Source organism: Cibotium barometz, chromosome 36 (assembly GCF_041138505.1).
Source record: "Cibotium barometz isolate CiBa-2024 chromosome 36, ASM4113850v1, whole genome shotgun sequence".
NCBI lineage: Eukaryota > Viridiplantae > Streptophyta > Polypodiopsida > Cyatheales > Cibotiaceae > Cibotium > Cibotium barometz.
Genome location: NC_141081.1, coordinates 39,242,301 through 39,263,038, shown reverse-complemented (window position 1 = coordinate 39,263,038; position 20,738 = coordinate 39,242,301). Strand labels below are relative to the sequence as shown.

At 46.1% G+C, this 20,738-nt stretch overlaps 1 protein-coding gene across 9 annotated transcripts in view; it reads right to left on the bottom strand.

The window, feature by feature from the left end:
* Window positions 1–410: 410 nt before the first annotated feature.
* LOC147617880 (intermediate cleaving peptidase 55, mitochondrial-like) overlaps window positions 411–20,738 on the bottom strand; it is a 101,120-nt gene continuing 80,792 nt past the window's right edge. For 5 of the 9 annotated variants that reach the window (XR_015262271.1, XM_086776139.1, XM_086776141.1 and 2 more), the window contains 4 exons: window positions 8,710–8,765; window positions 6,008–6,068; window positions 1,107–1,164; window positions 411–964 (listed from right to left, as the gene is read on the bottom strand). Coding sequence is in view for 5 of the 9 variants with exons in the window: in XM_086776139.1 (XP_086632265.1) it covers window positions 963–964; window positions 1,107–1,164; window positions 6,008–6,068; window positions 8,710–8,765 (177 nt within the window). In the remaining 4 variants the exon portion in view is untranslated. Of the gene's footprint in view, window positions 965–1,105; window positions 1,165–6,007; window positions 6,069–8,709; window positions 8,766–20,738 lie in introns of those variants that run through there. The other 4 variants (XR_015262269.1, XR_015262270.1, XM_086776138.1 and 1 more) reach the window with 4 other exon arrangements.

The following is a 20,738-nucleotide window of genomic DNA, read 5'->3' as shown; positions in this document are numbered from 1 at the left end:
CAGTGGACAATGCCTCCATGTATATTGTCGAAGAGGAGGATGACACGACATGAGCATCACCAGACATATGGGTTCCTTTTCATTGTACACGTAGAGCCCCCTAATACACTGGTCTATTTTCCTCGGGCACTTATTATCTCCATGTTTATGGTCTCCAATACATAAATCAGACTATTGTAGCACTTTTTGGTCTCATAAGCCATTGGCTCTTTAGTAAACATTGACAAAAATTCTCTCTTGTTTCTCTCAATGGGACAACTAAGCATACTCACAACTCTCATTTGACCCAGAGTACATTTTCGATCACATTCTGTAGGCTAGAGTGTACATGAACATTTCATTCAAAGAGAAACGATAAGCCCACATCATGCCCAATGTAACAATACAGAAACATTTCTAATGAAAGATTACGCCACAAATCGACCACGTAAGATGAGCAAAAAAATCAATCTGCACAATACAAAAACAGTAATGCCTGCAACTGAATTATATACAATAAGTGGTTAGACTCCTCCATTTCTACTAATTTAGTAGTAACACATGATGATTGATTTCTAAGGATATACCTTACCCACCTAAGCTTTCTTCTAAATGCATATCCATATTTTACTGAGGAAATCAATCTTCATACAACTATAGTTATTGTATCCGAGACTATTGATCGAAATGCATTATCGGTCTATCATACATGCTTAACAAGTTCGATCATGAATAATAGCTTGGCAACTGTTTGCAATTGTAGTACAAACAACTCTATATAACCCTTTCCCAACAGCAGTGACCATGGATTAAAGGCCAACCTTGCAAACATCCAAATAAATTTTTTCTATTCTCATCCCCCAAAAAATCACTAGGCTCAAAGCAGCTCTGACTGACAATGTTACCTCATGTAAATTAGCTTATGGTCCATCCTCCATAACCAAAAAAGGGGGTGGAGCTCTGATTTAAAACCATACTGTTGATCCTGCATAATCACAAAATTGAATGAAGCACAACTCACTCAGTATTTAGCTTCTTTTCTACTAGATAAAAAGAGTAAATCTTCTAACTGTGGGAAGAAAACAAAAACTTATCTTAGCAAGACTCAGGTCTAGAAAACATCTTACAGCATTGCAACCATGACTCGATTTCATTTAGTTCCTTGGGAATGGAAGCTGTGAGAACCTGCAAAAAGTTAAAGAAAAAAGTTCTTTCATCTTTCTCTCTCTCTCTCTCTCTCTCTCTCTCTCTCTCTCTCAGACCCTAGATACCTCACAGCCCAACATCACGAGGCCTAGTTGTCCGCTTTCTTCACGACAGATGCACTATACATGATTGCAGTGATGGAGATCTTATTGTTGCCTCATGTACTTTATGTCATGGTCTGTACGAGCTTGATGTGTATGACAGAGCTCCACATGAGGCACTTGCAGTTGCTACCACATCTAGCAAGACAAATACTCAGCTATGGCATGGTTGGTTTGGACATTTGAGCTTTGGTATAGTCTGCTTCACCTTCAAAGGCATAATATGGTTTTCCACTTTGCCTCCGCTTGTAGCACCCGCCAAACATGTATGTGAGGGTTGCATATTGGGCAAAATGCATCGGACACCATTCCCCAAAGAAGGATCAATGAGGGCTGTCCAGAAATTACAGCTTCTGCATAGTGATATGTGTGGTCCGATGAGGACACCATCTATTGGAGGATGTCTCTATTTTGTTCATTCATTGATGACCTTTCCAGATATTCAGTTGGGCCTATGCTATGAAGCAAACGCTAGAGGCGTTGGTGTGTTTCAGGGACTTTCAAAACATGGCTGAGAGTATGTCAAGGTGCAAAGTGCAGACTCTTCATACAAATAGAGGGGAGTACATATCCAAAGAATTTAATGCATACTTATCTGAGGGGGGGCATTCAACACCAATGCACCATGCAATATACACCTCAACGGAATGGTGTATCGAAAGAAAGAATAAATCTCTTACGAAGATGGCACGATGTATGGTTAAAGGCTAGAAAAGATGCCCTCCCTGTTATGGAATTTGTGTTACTGCAAAATGGCTTGGCAATCCTAATAGCAAAAGATACTCCAAATGTCTTTATGGTGTTTTCAACTATTTACTCCCATACATCAAATGTGCATGTGAAGCAAGGGGTCATAAGAAAGAATGCCACAACAACACTATATTATGGTTTGAACGTGCACTATGGTTTATCCTACAAAATGTGGATAAAATCTTCATAGGAAAGACTCTTCATGAGTCCATGATCTTATTTTTCAAATGGTTAAAAAAAGAAGCATGGGAACCTATTAAAGCCTCTCTTATTTTTTTCTTACTTTAGAGCCTTAAACGAGATTATGACCACAGGTGCCATGCCAAAGAGGCTTTCAGAGGGTTTGATTCACTTGATTCCAGAGGGTGAAGACAAATCAGAGATTCGGCAATGGAGACCCATCACCCTCCTCGAGACCGCCTACAAGCTTTTGGCCAAGGCCATCAGCCGGAGACTCCAGCCCTTCCTCCTTGACTTGATTCGTGATACTCGGACAGATTTTTGTTTAGGATCTGAGCATTCTGGACAACATCTTCACTTTTTGGGAGGCGACAGCTTCGGCCAAGATGCGGTAGCAAGATCTCATTGATAGAGTTGACTGGGGCTTCTGGAGGACACGATGTACCGGATGGGTGTCCGGAGGAGAGGATTTGTGGTGTTTCCAAACTTTATTTGGCCTTTCACAATTGAGTTTCATCCCGGGAGCTAGAGGTGACAGATTTCCCCTTTCTCGCTCGGTCCAACAAGGCCTCCCTCTAGCACCTTATCTCTTTCTATTTGTCGCCGAGGCCATGAGTAGTTTTCTCTTAGCTCAGGAGACAGGGCTCCAGGGATTGCGTCTCCCCATCCGTACTCAAGAGGAGTTGCTAGGCAAATGACACAGCAGAATACTTATCTGGAGATGTGGGGAATCTTCATAGATTTACACAGGCGATAGAGATCTTTTGTCGCACATTGGGAGCACAGAACAACTGGCACAAGTCGTGTGGATTTTGGGTTGGCTCTCCACCCGCCCCGACTTGGTGTCTAGTTGAGGCTTTCCAAAGGATCTTGAGAGGCACTCCAGTCCGTTATCTTGGATACTAGGTGGGCATCAATATCTCCCCAAAGAAATAGTTAGCCCCTCTTCTTCTGAGCATTCGGAAGAAGCTTCTAACAAGGCTTTCATTAGCCGGATGAGTGGTGGTGGGGAATTAAAATCTTCTTGCCACCATGTGGTATATTACTTATTGTTGTGGGCCTTCTCCTAGCCTACATCCGGCACATTAAGCAATTGATCCACAATTTTCTATGAGCTAGCAATGATGGGAAGCCTACCCGGGCCAAGGCAGCCTGGAGAGTGATCATACAGCCACGCAACAGAGGGGCCTTGGGCATCATCGACCTCGCCATTCAGAGCCATGCCCTATTGGGCAAGTTGATTGTTAGAGGACGTCTTCCAAATGGCAAGCCATGGAAGGATTTCCTCCTGGCCAGGATCTCAGCCCATACCCCGAGCATGGGGAGCTCTTGGCCGCAGAGCACTAGATGGATCTTCACAAAGATGCAGGCCGACGGCTTCAGCTCATCTTTTGAGGACAGATTTGCAGCCAGCCTTTTATGAGCTTGGGATCACGTCAGGCCTGCCCTCCAACAATCAGTTCCGATAGCCTATGAGGAGCGTCTTCGATAACCCCTAATTTGGAGCCCCCTGATCCGTTTACCTAGAGGTCACATGCTAGGCGCTCGGCCTCATGTATCATGGGGAGCTTTGAGCACGGGACCTGCTAGGTCTCTTGGAGATTGGATTGCATTAAGACAGCTTCCCCTTGTGGCTCAGGATAGAGGCTTGACTGGAATCCGGGGTAGAGACAGACTAAGACTTGACATTGACTCTGCCATTCCTTCAGACTAGTTGACCCCGACCCCAGACCCTCTCCCCCCGCAGTGGCTTCGAGTGTTTACCAAGCATTGCTCACTTTTTTGATCGGACCTCATGGTAGATTAGTGAGATCAGAGTCCCTCTTGAAGGACTTCAGGGGATGCACATTACACACGGTGAGGATGATCGGATTCCATGCACATGAGTGGCACATAGACGCACCTCCAGCAAAGGTGGCCATGGAGAGACTTTGGCGTTTATGGATTTGGAAGAACCGGCCCATCGTGCGCCTCTAGTGGGACCCAGGGGAGTGGACTTGGTGTGATCCTGCAGAAAGGGAGGAGACTCCAGGTACCCAACTTTTCACATACACCACACAGCTAGGCCGTCGAGGGCACCCCGACAGTGGCAAGACACTGGCAGTCTCAAGGCCTCTTACCGAGCTTTCTCTCAAATTTCTGGAAAAGGCTCTGGGACAATTTTTGACCTCGCAAGATCACCCTCTTTTTGTGGTTGCTAGCCCATCGGAGTTTAGCAGTTGGCACATGGTTGGCCATTGGTGGTCGACCAGCAGCATGTCCAAGATGTGGCCATCCCCAAGAGTCTCAGCGACATTGTCTTTCGGATTGCCCAAAGGCTCGACAGGTTTGGTAGCAGATTCTCCACATCTTCACTATGGACAAGACCTCTCTCTGTACTATGACATGGGGTACTGTCACTTGGGCCACAGAGGCCGATGTGGTCATGGATTATGAGGAAGGTAGAGAGGGGGGGGGGGGGAGAGAGAGAGAGCCGTTCAGGTCTCTCACCTTCGCATCTCAATGGTGCCAGTCCCAGCCCCATCTACTAGTCCCTAGATTCCTGGTTCAAGCCAGAGATTGGAGATTTACAGCAGCATTGCCGCACGGCACATCTAGAGAGCTTGATGTAGCGAAGCCATCGAACTCCACCTACGGAGTCCATCGCGAGCATCTGGCTCGACATTACTCATACCCTCCGTGGAAAGTGGGGGAAGCTAGAAAGCGGTTCTGACCGTATGCGGAAGCGTCGGGAAGCCTTCCTCAGGCTCTCGCGGCCTGGTCCTTTTCTCACAGATTGTGGTGGTGAGCCCACTTGGCACTACAAACCACCTGTGTGGTTATTCTCTCCCCACCCTTGCATGAGATAGCCTTCTCCTTAGAGAGCGCCAGCCATAGGAGAAGGGCATCCTTTCCCCTTATTTTGTTCTTTGATCCTTGGCCCATTCATGGAGGCGGTTGTCACATCAACACGTACAAAACAATATACTACAGAAATCCACGTTTGCAATACGACAAAGTACATGTTTTGTCCAGCAATACGGATGCTACATCAGAATAAATATTTGGTATTGGCAAGTACAGTACAAGACTGTGCAAAGTGTATGGTAAGCAGCACGATAGAAAGAGAGAGTCGGCACTAATGTCCAGGTGCTTCCTTGCGCACACCATAACGACCATCGAATATACACGCGCAAAGCTTTTGTGTTTTATTTTCCTTCATGCTTTTCTCCTTGCGTTTTTACTATCTCCACACTTTTGGTTGCCCCAAGTTTTACAAGCTAAGGTCAAAAACCTTAGCTTGTAAAAACCTTGCTTATGACACATTTGAGGAGGAGAATTATGAGCTCAAAGTCGTGCCCTAGCGTATGCTGGGCTCACAAGAGTCTCTTAGTGATTAAGAGATACTTGTGGGGACTGGAAACAACAAAGAGCTTGTATCCTGTTGAGAATTGTATTTTATATTTCGGTGGTAAGATTTTGAACTTGTTCCTCCTGCCAGGAAGCACAACACCAGAGGCATTTATGGCAAGGACCCACCAACAAAGAACCCTTATGCAAGAAAAAAAAATCATTGACTTTAAGCATTGATTTTAAGCTGAACAAAAAACTGAAAAGCTCAAGCATTTCCTCTCAAGTCATTCAACAAGCAAAGTAGCATTAAGCAGCTTCACAAAGGACAAACAGTCTGCCTAACCTCATAGCCAGAACCTGTGATCAAAACCTCTTCTCATTTCAAGCTGAACAAAAACTAAAAAGCTCAAACAAAGTAGCATCAAGCAGTTTCGCTTGAGACAAACAGTCTGCCTAACCTCGTAGCCAGACTCTGTGATCAAAACCTCATCTTCGATCCTAACTCCAATTCCTTGACACCTGTGTAGAATGGAACAGAACAGAAATGGAATGGGTCAGAGTGTTGCCTGATATTTTACCATGTGTGTTTTTTGTACGAAACTATTATAAGAGATTCCTGGAACATTTCAGCACATAATTTTAATTTTAAAGATACAAAAAGAGAGTGCCAAAGCACTAGTATATTAGGGGTACATGCTCACTTTTTGTTCAAGCAATGAGGTTACACGAATGAAAATATCGTCTTTCGGGGTCAACATCGCAACTCTTCTACGAGTGTGGCCTTGTCTGTTATGGTTCTCGAGTCCCCACACTTTCAGGGTTCCTGGTAATCTGCTAGGGTGCTCAGTGTGACTTTGTGCCTATGATGCTTCGAGTGTCAACAATATATCAAGGTTGATCCTAGTGCGTGGGTCTCAGTTGTCAGGTTTGACTAAAAGATGCTATGGCTCAATGGCATCTCTACTGCATTTCTCTATGGATCAATCCCTGGAAGGAAACAATCAAGGAGCGTCTGAGTCGTACACTACCCACGATGTTGCATAAATATGTATCCATGCTTTCGGATTAGATGTATCAAGAAGCCCCAATGACTGCCAGAGAGTCTAAACTTCATAATTTACCAATCACACCGCCCCTAGGATCCCAGTGGAATCTGTCCTCAATTCTCACAATTAATCAGTCTCCAAAAAAATGGAAAAACGCTCAATGGGTATTTTCATACCCTCTTTGCTACAATAGGGGTCCCTTAGATAAGCAAACCCTTCAGAATCTCGTCTCAGTTTAGTTACAAAAGAAATAATTCCTAGTAAAAAATTAAAGTTTATCTGAAGATACATAAGAGACCTTTTGTCTTTGGCAAAGCTTCTAAACATACCTTGAGAAACATTCTTGCTAAGCACAACTCCCTAATTTGGGGATATTGTAGCATGCAACTAGTATGATTGTGTAACACGCAGCAAGGCCTTTATACCTTTACGTTTGAGTGAGTTTAGGCAATCCACTTTAATTCTTCAATCAAGGCGATAAAGCTGTAGAGAGAGAAGATGGAGAGTCGACGTCAGATTGGGTCCCAACTGCCACTTAAGGGCCCCCTCCCACAAGCTGGAGTTTGCTTTCATTACTTTGGAGAACTTCTTTTCAGTGCAGACTTTACCAAGAACTTACAGACGACAGTGATGGTGGAATACCAAACGCAAGGACGAGGTAGACCAAACACCGGCTGAACCATCAAGCGGTCTGTAGACAACTTAGAAGCCACTTCAGAAGCCAACATGCACACCCAGAATTGCTGAGGGATGCGGGACTGATGGCTGAATGCCGAAGATGACTTCTGGCTGCCTTGGACTGAAGAAAGTGCTCTGCTGAAGATATGTATGCACAAGTCAGAAGGCTCAAGCACACATTGAAACTGTTTTGTTTCACTACTGATTTATGTAAGAATGAGCTGATTTATCAATGGGTCTCAGGGCTACTTATATATGCACCCCTTCATTATGTCGGCTTCCCTACATAATGTCATCCTGTTGAAAAATGCCCACAACTTGCTGAAAAATGACATTTATGCCATTCCTTTTCACACATGTAGTTGCGGGCTTTGTCTGTCGCCGACTAGCTTCTCCCATGTTTGGCCATGCGGGCTGACTATGCGAAGGGCTCATGGCTTGCCCCTTTGTGACTCTTGATGGCCCTCGGTGGAGCTTGTGGGAGCCCACCTAACGCTGAGCCCTTAATGCCTATGGCACCTACATGCTTGCTACATGCAGGATGTCCTAATTGCTCTATTCTCCAAGTGGGTTAAGGGACACATACCGACACCTAAGGCTTCAGATGTGACCTAGTAGCTCGAGCCTGACAAGTCCCTGCACTAGAGCTCACAATGGGGTCACGGCATACAACAACAAAAATCCCTAAAAAGGTTCTCCTGATGTACAAATGTAGCACTGGTGATGAGCCAGTGTGTCACATAGCACCTCAGTGCATGTGTGAATGTGACATATTTAATCCTCACACAAGCGTCTCCTCTATTCTCCTATAGTCTTGATGTCTAGGCTCTTCATCTCACTCCATTTGGAATTCCTTCCCTCACAACTTGTTGGAGTTTCTTGTTCTACAAGCTATGTGGTGTGCCTGTCAGTCACAAAGCATCTAAGTCTTGAGCATAGCATCCAAGAAAGCAAAGTCTCTGCCGAACCTTGATAAGCTTCTCTGCAATTCTAGATGTCATGCAGAACAGTATCGATCTATGTGTAGCATTATGTACACATGGATGGAGAGGCCCCAGATGGACAAGTTGCCCTCCATGTGCAACCGAAGAAAGCAAGTTAACATTGTGAGGCATTTCTCTCTTCCCATGGTCCTTCCGACAAGATTTTGGAATGTGCCCAGTAACCAAGGCTAAATGGTAGCTTCTTTGAAGATTGTCCTGAGTAATACCCTATATGCAAAATCATAGGTCATGTCCTCTGATGGTCTATGAAGCACAGTTATTTCACTCTCCCAAACTTCACAAATAATTATAAAAAGAAACAGCTTACTTTAGATTTGTACACACCCAAACAGCCATGAAAAGGAACATACCATCTCCTATTTCTAGTGTAAACAGTAAGCGATGAAAACAGAGCCAAAACAATACTAGCATCTCCAACTTTAGCAAAATTACCATTTTGGAAAACGATCTGATACAGGTACATAGAGACCAGGCTCGATTGTGAGCACCTATCCAAAGACACCAGGATCCAAAATTGTATAAATATGTGTACTTCATCAGGATTCAATCCAGGTACTCCTAGCCCTTGCCATTTACACATGAGCATAACTTGTAAACATCATTATCAGGCCTAGATTTAATGTTGGTACAGCAAAACTAAACATGGCAAAAAAAATAAGTTTTACATCAAAATGGCCGCTCGAGTTATTCACTGCTGGAGATTATAGTGATGGACGGTGTGTATGAGAGGGGGAGCACATAAGCCTTATAATAAGCACACGAGTGTGAAGGTCCTAACGGCTTGCAATTGTGATGTGTTGAGTGAAGGTTGTGTGTTTAAAGGTTAATGGTAGGTTTGTGAAAGATAATGAAGATTCTAATGAACGTGAAAAGGTAGAGAAAATCATGTGATTGAGGGAATTTGGGTGATTGAGAGAATCAAGGAAAAGAGGTGGAAATAACCATAGATTTAATGCAGTGAAAAGGTGGATCTAGATGCCTACTTGAAGAGCTATAATGTCATGTGCACAGTGGGTATCTACCGTGTGCTATACGCATGCAAGACTAGTTTCGAGGCTTGGGGAAGCTTGGAACTAGGCAGGCATTGACGAGCTGAGTTAGGGATATACTAACGGGCGGGCACCCAAGTATGGACGGGCGGGCGGCCAAGTGTGGACGCCCGATGACCGGCCAAGAGCCTATAAAAGGGTGGCCAAGGTTAGTTATTGTATGATAGAGAGTCTCGCGAGTTTGTGAGAGCTCTATGGTCTTGGAGCCTGGATCTAGTGCAGACGTGCACCTGCTTTGTGCAACCGAGGCCGGCAGCAATCTCAAGGCCCGCGAGGGCAGCTTGGTGGCGGTATGGGACGTCGCAAGGAGGAGATTGGTCGGTACGTCAACCTAGTTAGCTCAGCTCGTGGCTCGGTGGGGACAGCCAAGACTGTGGGCTTGCCCACGGCTGTCATGGTTGGGAGGTGAGTCAGGCCTGCACCCCCTTGCTTGTTTGTTGTTCGTTTGTTTGCAGGATTCGAGTTCGAACCAAGATCGATCACGAGGGGATCCGTGGGGATTTGACAGTGGTATCAAAGCATACCTCGTGAACGAGCAAGTCGGTAGGTAGAGAAGAAGAGGTCAAAGAACGGTATGTGTTAAAAAAGCTTGCTGTTTTTTCTGTGCATACTGCAGTTTTCAGATTTTGTGTGTGTTTTTTTCTTCATCAAAGAACCCCATGTTGATGGGAGATGGTAGGATTAGTAAGGGTTGATTGCTTTTGCAAAGAAGAGCCTGTTTTGTTGTGCAGTCGCATAACCTACAGGGAGAGAAAACAGAAAGAAAAAAAAGCATGATGCTTTTCGTTGACTTTCGTTGAACGCATGAGAGAGAGAGAGCGAAAGAAGTGCTGGCGAGTGGGTTGCTAGCCGAGTTGTGTTGACGTGGCAGGCAGGGAGGTACCTTGCAGGCGGGCGGTTGCGTAACCAAGCGGCCAGGCAACGCCTACGCCAGGCCAGGCCAGGCCAGGTTTGCGTAGCCAGCCCAGGCCTAGTACTGCCGACGCCCAGACCACGTGGCTGTGTGGCCAGGCCTGTGCAGCCAGCCCAGGCGGCGCCTAGGCCAAGCGAGCGCCCACCCAGTCCACGCACGGTAGGCTACGCTGCCACAGACCACGTGCGAGTTGACAAGCACAAGCTGGTGCGCAATCTGTCGAAGGTGCTGGCGATGGCGGCCACTTCAGGTGACGTCAGCATCCGCCGGGAAGAAAGCGTGCGCCAGCAGCTTCAGTCGCCTGCAACCAGCCGGCGGGTTAATTCTGGAGGAGAAGGAAAAAAAAACAAGGAAAGCTTACGTTTACGTTTTTAGCTTTCGTTTTTTTTAAGAGTTTAAATTTTTTTTAAAAGTTTAAAAGACCCTCCAAAGTTTAAAGGTGTTTAATTTTTTTTAAGAAAAAAGAATATATATATATATATATATATATATATATATATATATATATATTCAAGAAAAAAAAAACAAAAAACACAAAAGCTAAAGCAAAAGCTAAGCATAGCTTTTCGAGTTTTTTTGGCTTTTGGGAAACCTTTATAAAACCCCTCTAGTGGGCTTCTTGCCACACATCTCTCGAGTTCTCGAGTTCTCGAGTTCTCAAGTTCTCAAGTTTTCAAGCTCTCAAGCTCTCGAGTTCGTTCGCACTTTCATTGTGCAAAGATCGAATTTTCTCTCCGCGTACCCTCTTCACGATGTCGACCCAAGAATCAGAGTTGGAGCCCCTCGTGGAACGCCAAGGCTTGCCAGCTATACGGAAGGCACTGATGCCGATCTTTTTTGACGAGTTTGTGTCAAAATCAGATTTCCAAGAGTTCAAAGTAGCTCTCGAAGCTTCTTCGACGGAACGTCAGGCACAAATCGCAGCCCAGATGCAGGCTTTGCAGAACTCCATCGCTCTCTTGACCACTACCCTCTCTACTTTCTCGGGAATGGATACCTTGGCTTCTGCTTTAGGCCCCAATATTACTCCGGAACCGTTCGGGGGCGAGCAAAAGCAGAGAACCAAGGAGATCGTGGACACGTGGCTACATAAGTGGCAAGTTCACTTTCAGTTTCATCCATATGATGATGGAAAGAAGATACAGTTCGCAGCACGTTTCCTGTCCGGCAAAGCTTTGCTTTGGTGGAAGGAATTGAACCCAAAGCCAATGACTTGGACACAATTCGAAGACATTTTCAAGAAAGAATTCCTCAAGAAAGAGGATGATTACGATGTTGTTGCCCGGTTTTCAGCTTTGGCCATGACCTCGCAGCACCTCACTTATGAGGTCTACCTCCAGAAGTTTCGTGACTTGCAGATGAAAGCTACAAAGATGGATCCCACTACCCTTTTGGGATTTTTCGTAGCTGGTTTACCAGACTCGTACCAATTACAGGTTAAAAATAACAAATGCAAAACATTGGACGAGGCCATTCATTCAGCTCGTATCTATGATGATACGATGGTCTCTTCCAAGTCAAAACCCGTTACCGAGCATGGGAACAAGCATAAAAGAAAGTTCTCCGCACCTATGGCTAACACGACTAAAGGCAAGTCTTCGGACCAACCTTCGAAGAATACAAGTTCGACACCCGCGAAGAAGAAACGACTCCTTAGGGCTTTGAAGCTCAAGAAGGAAGGACGTTGTTTTATCTGCGAAGAAAAAGGACACATGCGTAATGAGTGCCCAAAGCAAAAGGGTACCAAGTCAAAAACGCAAGACCCAAGCCAAAGGCAGCTAACCAGTTGTCTTTGACAGGTACGTCCATTACTGTACTTTCTCGCCCTAGTACTTGTTCTGATTGTCTGTTCAATTCTAAAGTTTTTGGCATGCATGATCTTCTCCGAGTTTATGGAGAAGTGAATGGCCATAAAATTCACATTCTTTTAGACCCTGGCAGTTCGCATAGCTTTGTTAACTACAAACTTGTGCAGAAATTGAGTCTTGATACGACACTTAGCGACCATACCTATGAGGTACGTCTACCTGCTAGAAGGCAAGTTTGGGATCGCAAGGTGGAGATGCTTCCAATCCAGATTCAGGACTACAAAGATACTCTGGAATGCTATGTTATGTATCTGGAAAATGTAGACTTGTTATTAGGGATTGAGTGGTTTAAGACTCTTGATGTCCAGATAGATTGGTCTAGTCATATTTTTTCTTTTCAGCATAGGGACACCAAGTATAGTATTTTAGGTGATTGTATTCATCCCTCTCAGGGACCTCTTGTAAATACAATTGATTTTGGAAATATAATGAATTCTTCTTTGTACACCGCTTTCCATTGTGTCTTGATTCCACTTTCTTCTTTTCTCATCCCTTCCATGGATGTGAATGAATTAAGTGTGTTTGAAAGCAAAGAATTACAGAAGATACTTGATTCATTTCAAGATGTATTCCACCTTATAGGATGAGCCAAGTTGAGGAAGATGAGTTGGCTAAACAACTCGCAGATTATTTGAGGATGGGCCAGATCCGTCCAAGTAAATCACCTTGGGGTGCACCTGTGTTGCTTAGGAGAAAGAAGGACAATACTTGGAGAATGTGTATAGATTACAAAAGATTGAACAAGTTGACTATTAAGAACCGTTATCCTCTCCCTAGATCAGATGACCTAATTGACCGGTTAGCAGGAGCGAAATATTTCACGAAGATAGATTTGCGTACTGGCTATCACCAGATACGTATTCATGAAAGGCATGTCGAAAGAACCGCCTTTCGGACTAGGTATGGCCATTACGAGTTTCTCGTATAACCTTTTGGGTTAACCAATGCTCCAGCCACTTTCCAGCAAATGATGAACGATCTTTTTCCTGAACATTTGGGAAAATTTGTGGTGGTGTTCCTGGATGATATTTTGATATATAGCCGTACTCTTGAGGATCATGTCAGACACCTCATGATTGTCTTAGCTATTTTAAGACAGAATCGACTATATGCTAAATTCAGTAAATGTGAGTTCTTTATGACCAACATCATTTACTTGGGACACAGAATCACTCGAGATGGATTGAGCATTGACTATGACCGAGTTCAGAAGGTTTTGGACTGGCCTATACCGCGAACAGTGAAACAACTTCGTTCTTTTCTCGGTTTTGTTGTTTTTCTTAGGAAATCTGTACGGAGTACTCTCAGCTCACACTACCGATGACCGACTTATTGAAAGGTCATGGACGTAAGTCCAATCAGCCTATCACTTGGAATAACGATTTGGATATGGCCTTCAGACTTTTGAAAGATAAAGTCAAGGAAGCACCTATCTTAGCATTGCCTGATCCTAGTCGGCCTTATGTTCTTGAAACTGATGCCAGTGACTATGCTATCGGGGCTGCTTTATTTCAAGATGGTAGACCGGTTGCTTTTGAAAGTAAAAAGCTAGACGACACTCAATCTCGTTGGCCAACCCTTGAGAAGGAGCTTTATGCTGTGATTCATGCTCTCAAGGTTTGGAGACATTATTTATATGGCTCCAAGTTTGTGGTATTGACTGATCATCAGTCAATCAAGTATGTGTGTGATGCGGATGATTTGAGAGGCAGGAAAGCTCGTTGGGCAGAGTTAATGCAAGATTTTGATTTTGAGATCCGTTATCGGAAAGGGTCCATGAATAATATTGCAGATGCGCTTAGTCGGATTAGAGAGGTGAATACTTTGTCGTTCACCGAGATTTCTACTGACTTATTTCAGTCATTGAGAGGGCTTTGCAGGGACTGATAATTATTTTGGTCCATTTTGGCAGAAGATCCAGGACGGGAGCTCATTGATTGACCAAGACTCGGTGACTGCGCAGTCTACCATTCAGGCTGCAGGAGGTCAGTGGATGATTCGGAATGGTTTACTATTCCGTAATGACAAAATTTGTGTACCACAGATCCCGGACATCAGGTCCAAGATTCTGAAGGAGTGTCACGACGCACCTTCTGCTGGACACCTTGGGGTACACAGGACACTATCATTAGTGAAACACACTTTTTATTGGCCAAAGATGAAAGGGTATGTAGAAGATTATGTTCTCAAGTGTCAGATTTGTCAGGCAAATAAAGCTGAACGCTTTTAGACAGGCTGGGTTGTTGCATCCTTTGCAAATCCCAGGTAATAAGTGGGAAAGTATTTCCATGGATTTTATTACCGGATTGCCAAGAACACATCAAGGCCACGATTCTATTTGGGTTGTGGTAGATCGCTTGACAAAGATGGCTAGATTTTTACCGACCCGGAAGACTATTACAGCTACGCAATTAGCTCGGCAGTTTATCGAGCAATTGTTTAAACTGTACGGGTTACCGCAAGACATAGTCAGTGACAGGGACTCTAAGTTTACGAGTGACTTTTGGAAACTTGTTTTCGAGAAGTTGGAAACAACTTTGAATTTGAGTTCCTCAGATCATCCTCAATCTGATGGCCAGACTGAAAGAGTGAATCAGATTTTGGAGGATATGCTTCGAGCATATGTATCCAAAAGACAAAGTTCATGGGAGGATTATCTTCCTATGTTAGAATTCGCATATAACAGTACTAAGCATACGAGTACAGGGTTTAGTCCTTTCATGCTTATGTTATGGTTTTCAACCTAGATCACCTGTTACAGTAGGATTCTCAGGACTTCAGGATGATGCAGCACGTAATTTTTTGCAAGATATGCAGGAAATGTTACAAGTTGCCAAGGAATCTATTAGAAGTGCTCAAGACCGAGACAGGTTTTATTCTAATAGACATCATTCACCTAGAGAGTTCTAGGAAGGAACGATGGTGTATTTGCGAGTTCCGAAAGATTCCGAGACTTTACGGACAGGTAGATCTCCGAAATTATCCCCTAGATATTGTGGACCATTTCGTGTTACACAACGGATTGGTTCAGTTGCATATGAATTGGATTTGCCTTCTCATGTGAAAGTTCATCCTGTATTTCATGTCAGTAGACTTAAGGAAGTACTGGGTGGAGCAGATCAGTTAGTTACTCCTCAAGAAATTATAGATGTCCAGGACATGACATTTGTTCCGCACGAACCTGAAAAGATCCTTGGCTTTCGTGAACGAAGATTGCGTCATACGCTTATCACGGAATACAAGATCAAGTGGAAGGATCGTGTTGAGGAGGACGCTACATGGGAGACATTGACTTCTCTTCAGAGAGATTACCTTGGCTTTTTAGTGAGCTCAGGAGTGAGCTCTTAGAGGAAGGGGAGTATGTCATGTGCACAGTGGGTATCTACCGTGTGCTATACGCATGCAAGACTAGTTTCGAGGCTTGGGGAAGCTTGGAACTAGGCAGGCTGATTGACGAGCTGAGTTAGGGATATACTAACGGGCGGGCACCCAAGTATGGACGGGCGGGCACCCAAGTGTGGACGCCCGATGACCGGCCAAGAGCCTATAAAAGGGTGGCCAAGGTTAGTTATTGTATGATAGAGAGTCTCGCGAGTTTGTGAGAGCTCTATGGTCTTGGAGCCTGGATCTAGTGCAGACGTGCACCTGCTTTGTGCAGCCGAGGCCGGCAGCAATCTCAAGGCCCGCGAGGGCAGCTTCGTGGCGGTATGGGACGTCGCGAGGAGGAGATTGGTCGGTACGTCAACCTAGTTAGCTCAGCTCGTGGCTCGGTGGGGACAGCCAAGACTGTGGGCTTGCCCACGGCTGTCATGGTTGGGAGGTGAGTCAGGCCTGCACCCCCTTGCTTGTTTGTTGTTCGTTTGTTTGCAGGATTCAAGTTCGAACAAAGATCGATCACGAGGGGATCCGTGGGGATTTGACATATAAATTGATGTATTTTCAAGCTCATTTAGAATGTGAGATGATGAATTTGGGCCAAGTCGGTGGCAAAACGTTAAAAACTGCAAAAGGCTGGAGCTCCCTGTACCTGCAAGCCGCAGCGACCGAAACCCCCCCCCCCCCCCTCTTTCTTCTCTCTTTCCTTTCGCATCTTCTGCCCTCCTCTGTTCCCCCATTTTTCCCCTTCCGGCTTCCTTCCAAACCCCCTTCCCGTCCATGCTCTGTTCGACCCCTTTCCGCCCTCCTACCCTCTGTCCCATCGCCTCTGCCCAACTCCGCCTCCACCTGCCATCCAGGCCGCCCCTACCTGTCTGCCACCCGTCGCTCCTTTCCCTCCGCCACAAGCCATTGTCTCTGCTAGGCATTCACCCATCCTCTTGCTTCTCACTTCCTTGCCTGCATCACTGTACGGATATTGTTTACAGTGTTCAAGTCGGCCATTCTATTGTGATTGGGCATTATGGCCTCCACCAAAGCCAATCCCTCTTCATTCCCATCAGCCCGAACTATCAATTTCTCCCAAAACGAGCTCCAAGTCCTCCAGCATGATATTGAACAAGAAACACAGCAAACGAATTTATGGCTCTCATCCTGCCCGCTCTCAGGTACGGGATTGGCTTCTGGCAGCTCTTCCCACTAAGCTAACAAAGCATTTCCAAGATACATGTCTACTTGGTAGAGGACTTTCATTCTCCGGAAGCCATATCACTAGCCTGCAGCCCTTTTCCCCTCAGCCAAAAAAAATCAACCTCTTCAAATATCACACAGATTTTGATCTGGCCCAGGACCAGCAACTCACCCCCATCTCACTCAGGTTTCCAGACCTCCCGCAGGCCTATTGCAAGTCGTTGAGGTCTATAGCTGCTGCTTTTGGTCAGGTTTTAGAAGTCCATTCCCTCCAGGACTACCCTCAGCTACCTGAAGTTTGAACACCAGTCACTGCCAGCACTAACGGGATGCCCAGAGTTTTTGTCCTTGTCAACGATCCATCCATTTCAGATGACCACATCATGTCACAGATACCGGCTGGGATTCTATTGACAGCACGGCCACATTGCTAGGGACTGGCCTAGAAACACGAGGCGTGCTAGGAGAGGAGGTGGACGTGCTCAGCATATGCCATCATCTTCCGCCCCACGCACGGGCTGCTCAGCAGCCCAGCATTGGGTGATGGTTAGGGATGGCACGCATACCAAAACCCCACTTCCTACCCCAAACATAGAGCATCCCAACCCTCATGCCTCTCTCGCCGATCGTGATGCAGACTCTTCACACATGAGCCCTGCCATAGACGTGGAGCATCCCAACCATTGTGCCCCTCTCACTGATACTGATGCAGACTTCTCACATGTAGGGTGTAGCTCACAGCGTATTTCCTCCTCCCCAGGGTTTCTCCCACCAATGGGAGGGAGTTTTCACCCATGCTCACACAGAAGATTTTTCATTTACCACTAGGACACCCCCTACAAGTGTCATCGTGGTGAACATCCCCAATGGGCCATGCTCAACGATGTCAGACCACAAGATCATACCAACTTTTTTTTTCCCGGGAAAGAGATCCTTCAATTAGTTAAAGAAAAAACAGCCATGAAGGGCTAAGTACAACCACAAAGGGCTAAATACAAACTTGCCTCATAGAAAGGCGGGAAACAAGTGATCATAAGGGAAAGAGATGCTTCTCCTCTGACTGGGCGCTCTATGAGGAGAAGGCTATCTCATACAAGGGGAGTGAAAGGGGGGGGGGGGGGGGGTGGACAACCAAACAAGAACCTCGATAGCCTCGCTACATCTAGCACACCAGTTGTGCCAGGCTGCTACGCTACTGCAAATGTCCCATCGATGGCATGAGCCTGGTCACTAGACACCTGCAGGTGGGGCTGTGACTGGTACTACTACAATACAACGGTGGGAGACCTGAAGAGCAAGGCCTCCCCCATCCTCCTCGTAAGTCCTGACCACTCTAGCCTCGGTGGCCCAAGCGACAGTACCCCAAGTGATGATTTGGGTCAATGCCCTGTCCATAGCGAAGATGCAGAGAATCCGCAGCCAGATCTGCTGAGCCTTCAGGCAATCCCAAAGGCAATGTCGCTAAGACTCTTGGAGGTGGCCGCACCTCGAACAAGATGCTGAACAGTCCAAACGCTAGACTCCTATGTGCCGTCAGCCAAAGGAAGAGAGTGATCTTCCTCAACCAAAAGCTGTCCCAAAGCCTCTTCCAGAAATTTGAAAGGAAGCGTTGTGATAGACCCTGAGACTGCCAGTGTGCTGCGGCTGCCAGTGTGCCATCTAACTCCGACACCTCGATCATGCGGCCGAGCCGTGCTCTAGATGCAAAGAAAGGGGCATCCAGAGTCTCCATCCAAACTATGGGATCATGTCAAGTCCACTCTCCAAGGCCCCCATGAACTTGGCAAGTGCTAGATCCATGTGCCATGCCCATGCCCAAAAACCAATCACCCTCACCCTCTGCAAGGTGCAGCCTCTGAAATCCTCCAAGGGGTGCTCTGATCTCTCTAATCTGCCATGTAATCCAATAGAAAAAGCGAGCAGACCATTGTCCTCATCTACTCCATGGACCGCCACGAGGATATCGTGTGTCACCACTTCTCTGGCAGACGTCTGAAATGATGTCATGATTGAATACATGTGGAAGGGCTCCATGGAAGGATTGGTATCTTGGTGTGGGTTCCTGGCATGATTTATGAACTCATGGAAGAGTGGTAACCCTGGTGAGTGACTCTGGACTCATGGAAGGGTGGTTACCCTTGTGAGTACTTTTTGGTCCTTCGTGGACGGAGCCTGTGAACGGGCTAGTTGGATGTACAAGATGTAAGTTGGGAGATTTCATCCACTATGTTTGTGCACCAGCATATGTATGTGAGTTGCACATGCATGGATGACTTGTTTTTGATGCCTGGACATTGCTTGGTATTTTGCCTATGAATGTCCACGGGCATCGGGGACGCCTGGACAACCCGTGGATACGCGTGTGCACACCTATTTGGGACTCATATGGTTTCCTTCTGTGTTTTGCATGTGGTAACACTTAACCCAATTTATTCATTATTTCATGTTACTAAGGTTTATTGGGTGCACGGTTTACATTCACTTAAAGTGTGGGCGGACACACTTATAATTTTATAAGTGAGTTCACCTCAGGGTGGACTATTTTTTGATGAACCAAGGCCAAATATGAGAGATGGGCACCCGGGCACTCCCAAAAAGCTCCACGAGTTGCTATTCTGGGTGTGGGAGGGCCAAAGTGGGCAAGCCCTGACTTGTAGAGCACTCAATTGGATATCGTGGGCTGTTAGGAGCTGTGTGGACAGGCAAAACAACAAGTTTACTCATATGCATGAGCTACAAGTGGAATACATGCAAAGTACAAGGGTCCCAGGGCTGGCTGGCTGTTATTTCTCTCTCTACAGGGCAGGTCGACTTCATCTACAGGGCTGCAGGCTGATCGATTTGGCTCCAGGAGCTTGTGCATGGCTGTTGGGACTGTTTTTGAGCTTCTTTGCTGAGAATAGGGCTTGGACTGACTGAGCAAAGCCTCTACAGGAGCTGGCCGATTGTTATAAGTGCCATTATTGGCTGTTTTTACAGGTTTGCAGGAGGTTTCTCACAACGAAACTTGAGCAAACATGTCCCTAGACAAGTACCAAGCCTAGGGATGTGATTTGGTGGAACCTATGGGTGGCCAGTGAGCCAAAACGATGGCTGGTTACTGTTTTGCAGGTTTGGGACAGCACTTTGTTAGAGGGTTGGTGACCGCTCTATCAAAGTACAGGAGTGGTTGGTGATCACTCTACCCTGGTTGGCGAGGGTGTTCTACAGGAGCGGTTGGTGATCACTCAACCTTGGTTGGTGACCGAGGGTGTTGCAACAAGAGTGGTTGGTGACCGCTCGACCTTGGTTCGTGACCGAGGAGTTGCAGGTAATGTGTTTACCTATGTTTCCACAGTTGGATAAATCTGGTGTCGGCTGGATGAGTGTGTACTCTCTGGGCACCCGCATCTTGTACATATAAATACTTCTGTTGGTAATAAAGATACCTCGGGGGGGGGGGGGGGGGGGGGGGGGGTTGGCCCAACTTCAGTCCCTAGTGCTCTGTCATGTGCAAGTTGGTTTATGTTTGCAGGATGTATATGTTCATGTAATGTTTCACAATGATGGTAATCATGTATATGCCAGGAAAGGTTGATGTATGTATGCTATTTTGGTAGTGGATTGGTTACGTATACACGTGCCCGTATGTGAAATCATGTCTGGTGAACACGCCTAGCCACACTGGGGGTGTCGGGTTTGGAGTAGGAGTCAGCCACTCCAGAGGAATAGCTTGAGTCAATGTCAACATTGAGCCTGTCTCTACCCCGGATCCCTGTAGGGCCTCTCTCCTACTCCTCCTGAGGTAACTGCTTGTGTGCAACCCAATCTCCAAGAGACCTGGCTGGTCCCATGCTCAAGGTGCCCCAAGATATGTGCGGTCGGGCCCCTAGCATGTGGCCACTGGGTAAACGGATCAAGGGGTTCCAGATCAAAGGCTATCGAAGCTGCTCCTCTCAGGCCACTGGAACAATCTGTCTGAGGGCTGTGGCCTGAGATGCTCCCAAGCACAAAGTATACTGGCTGTGAATCTGTCCTCAAAGGCAGGACTAAAACCCCGGGCTCGGATCTCTGTGAAGATCCATC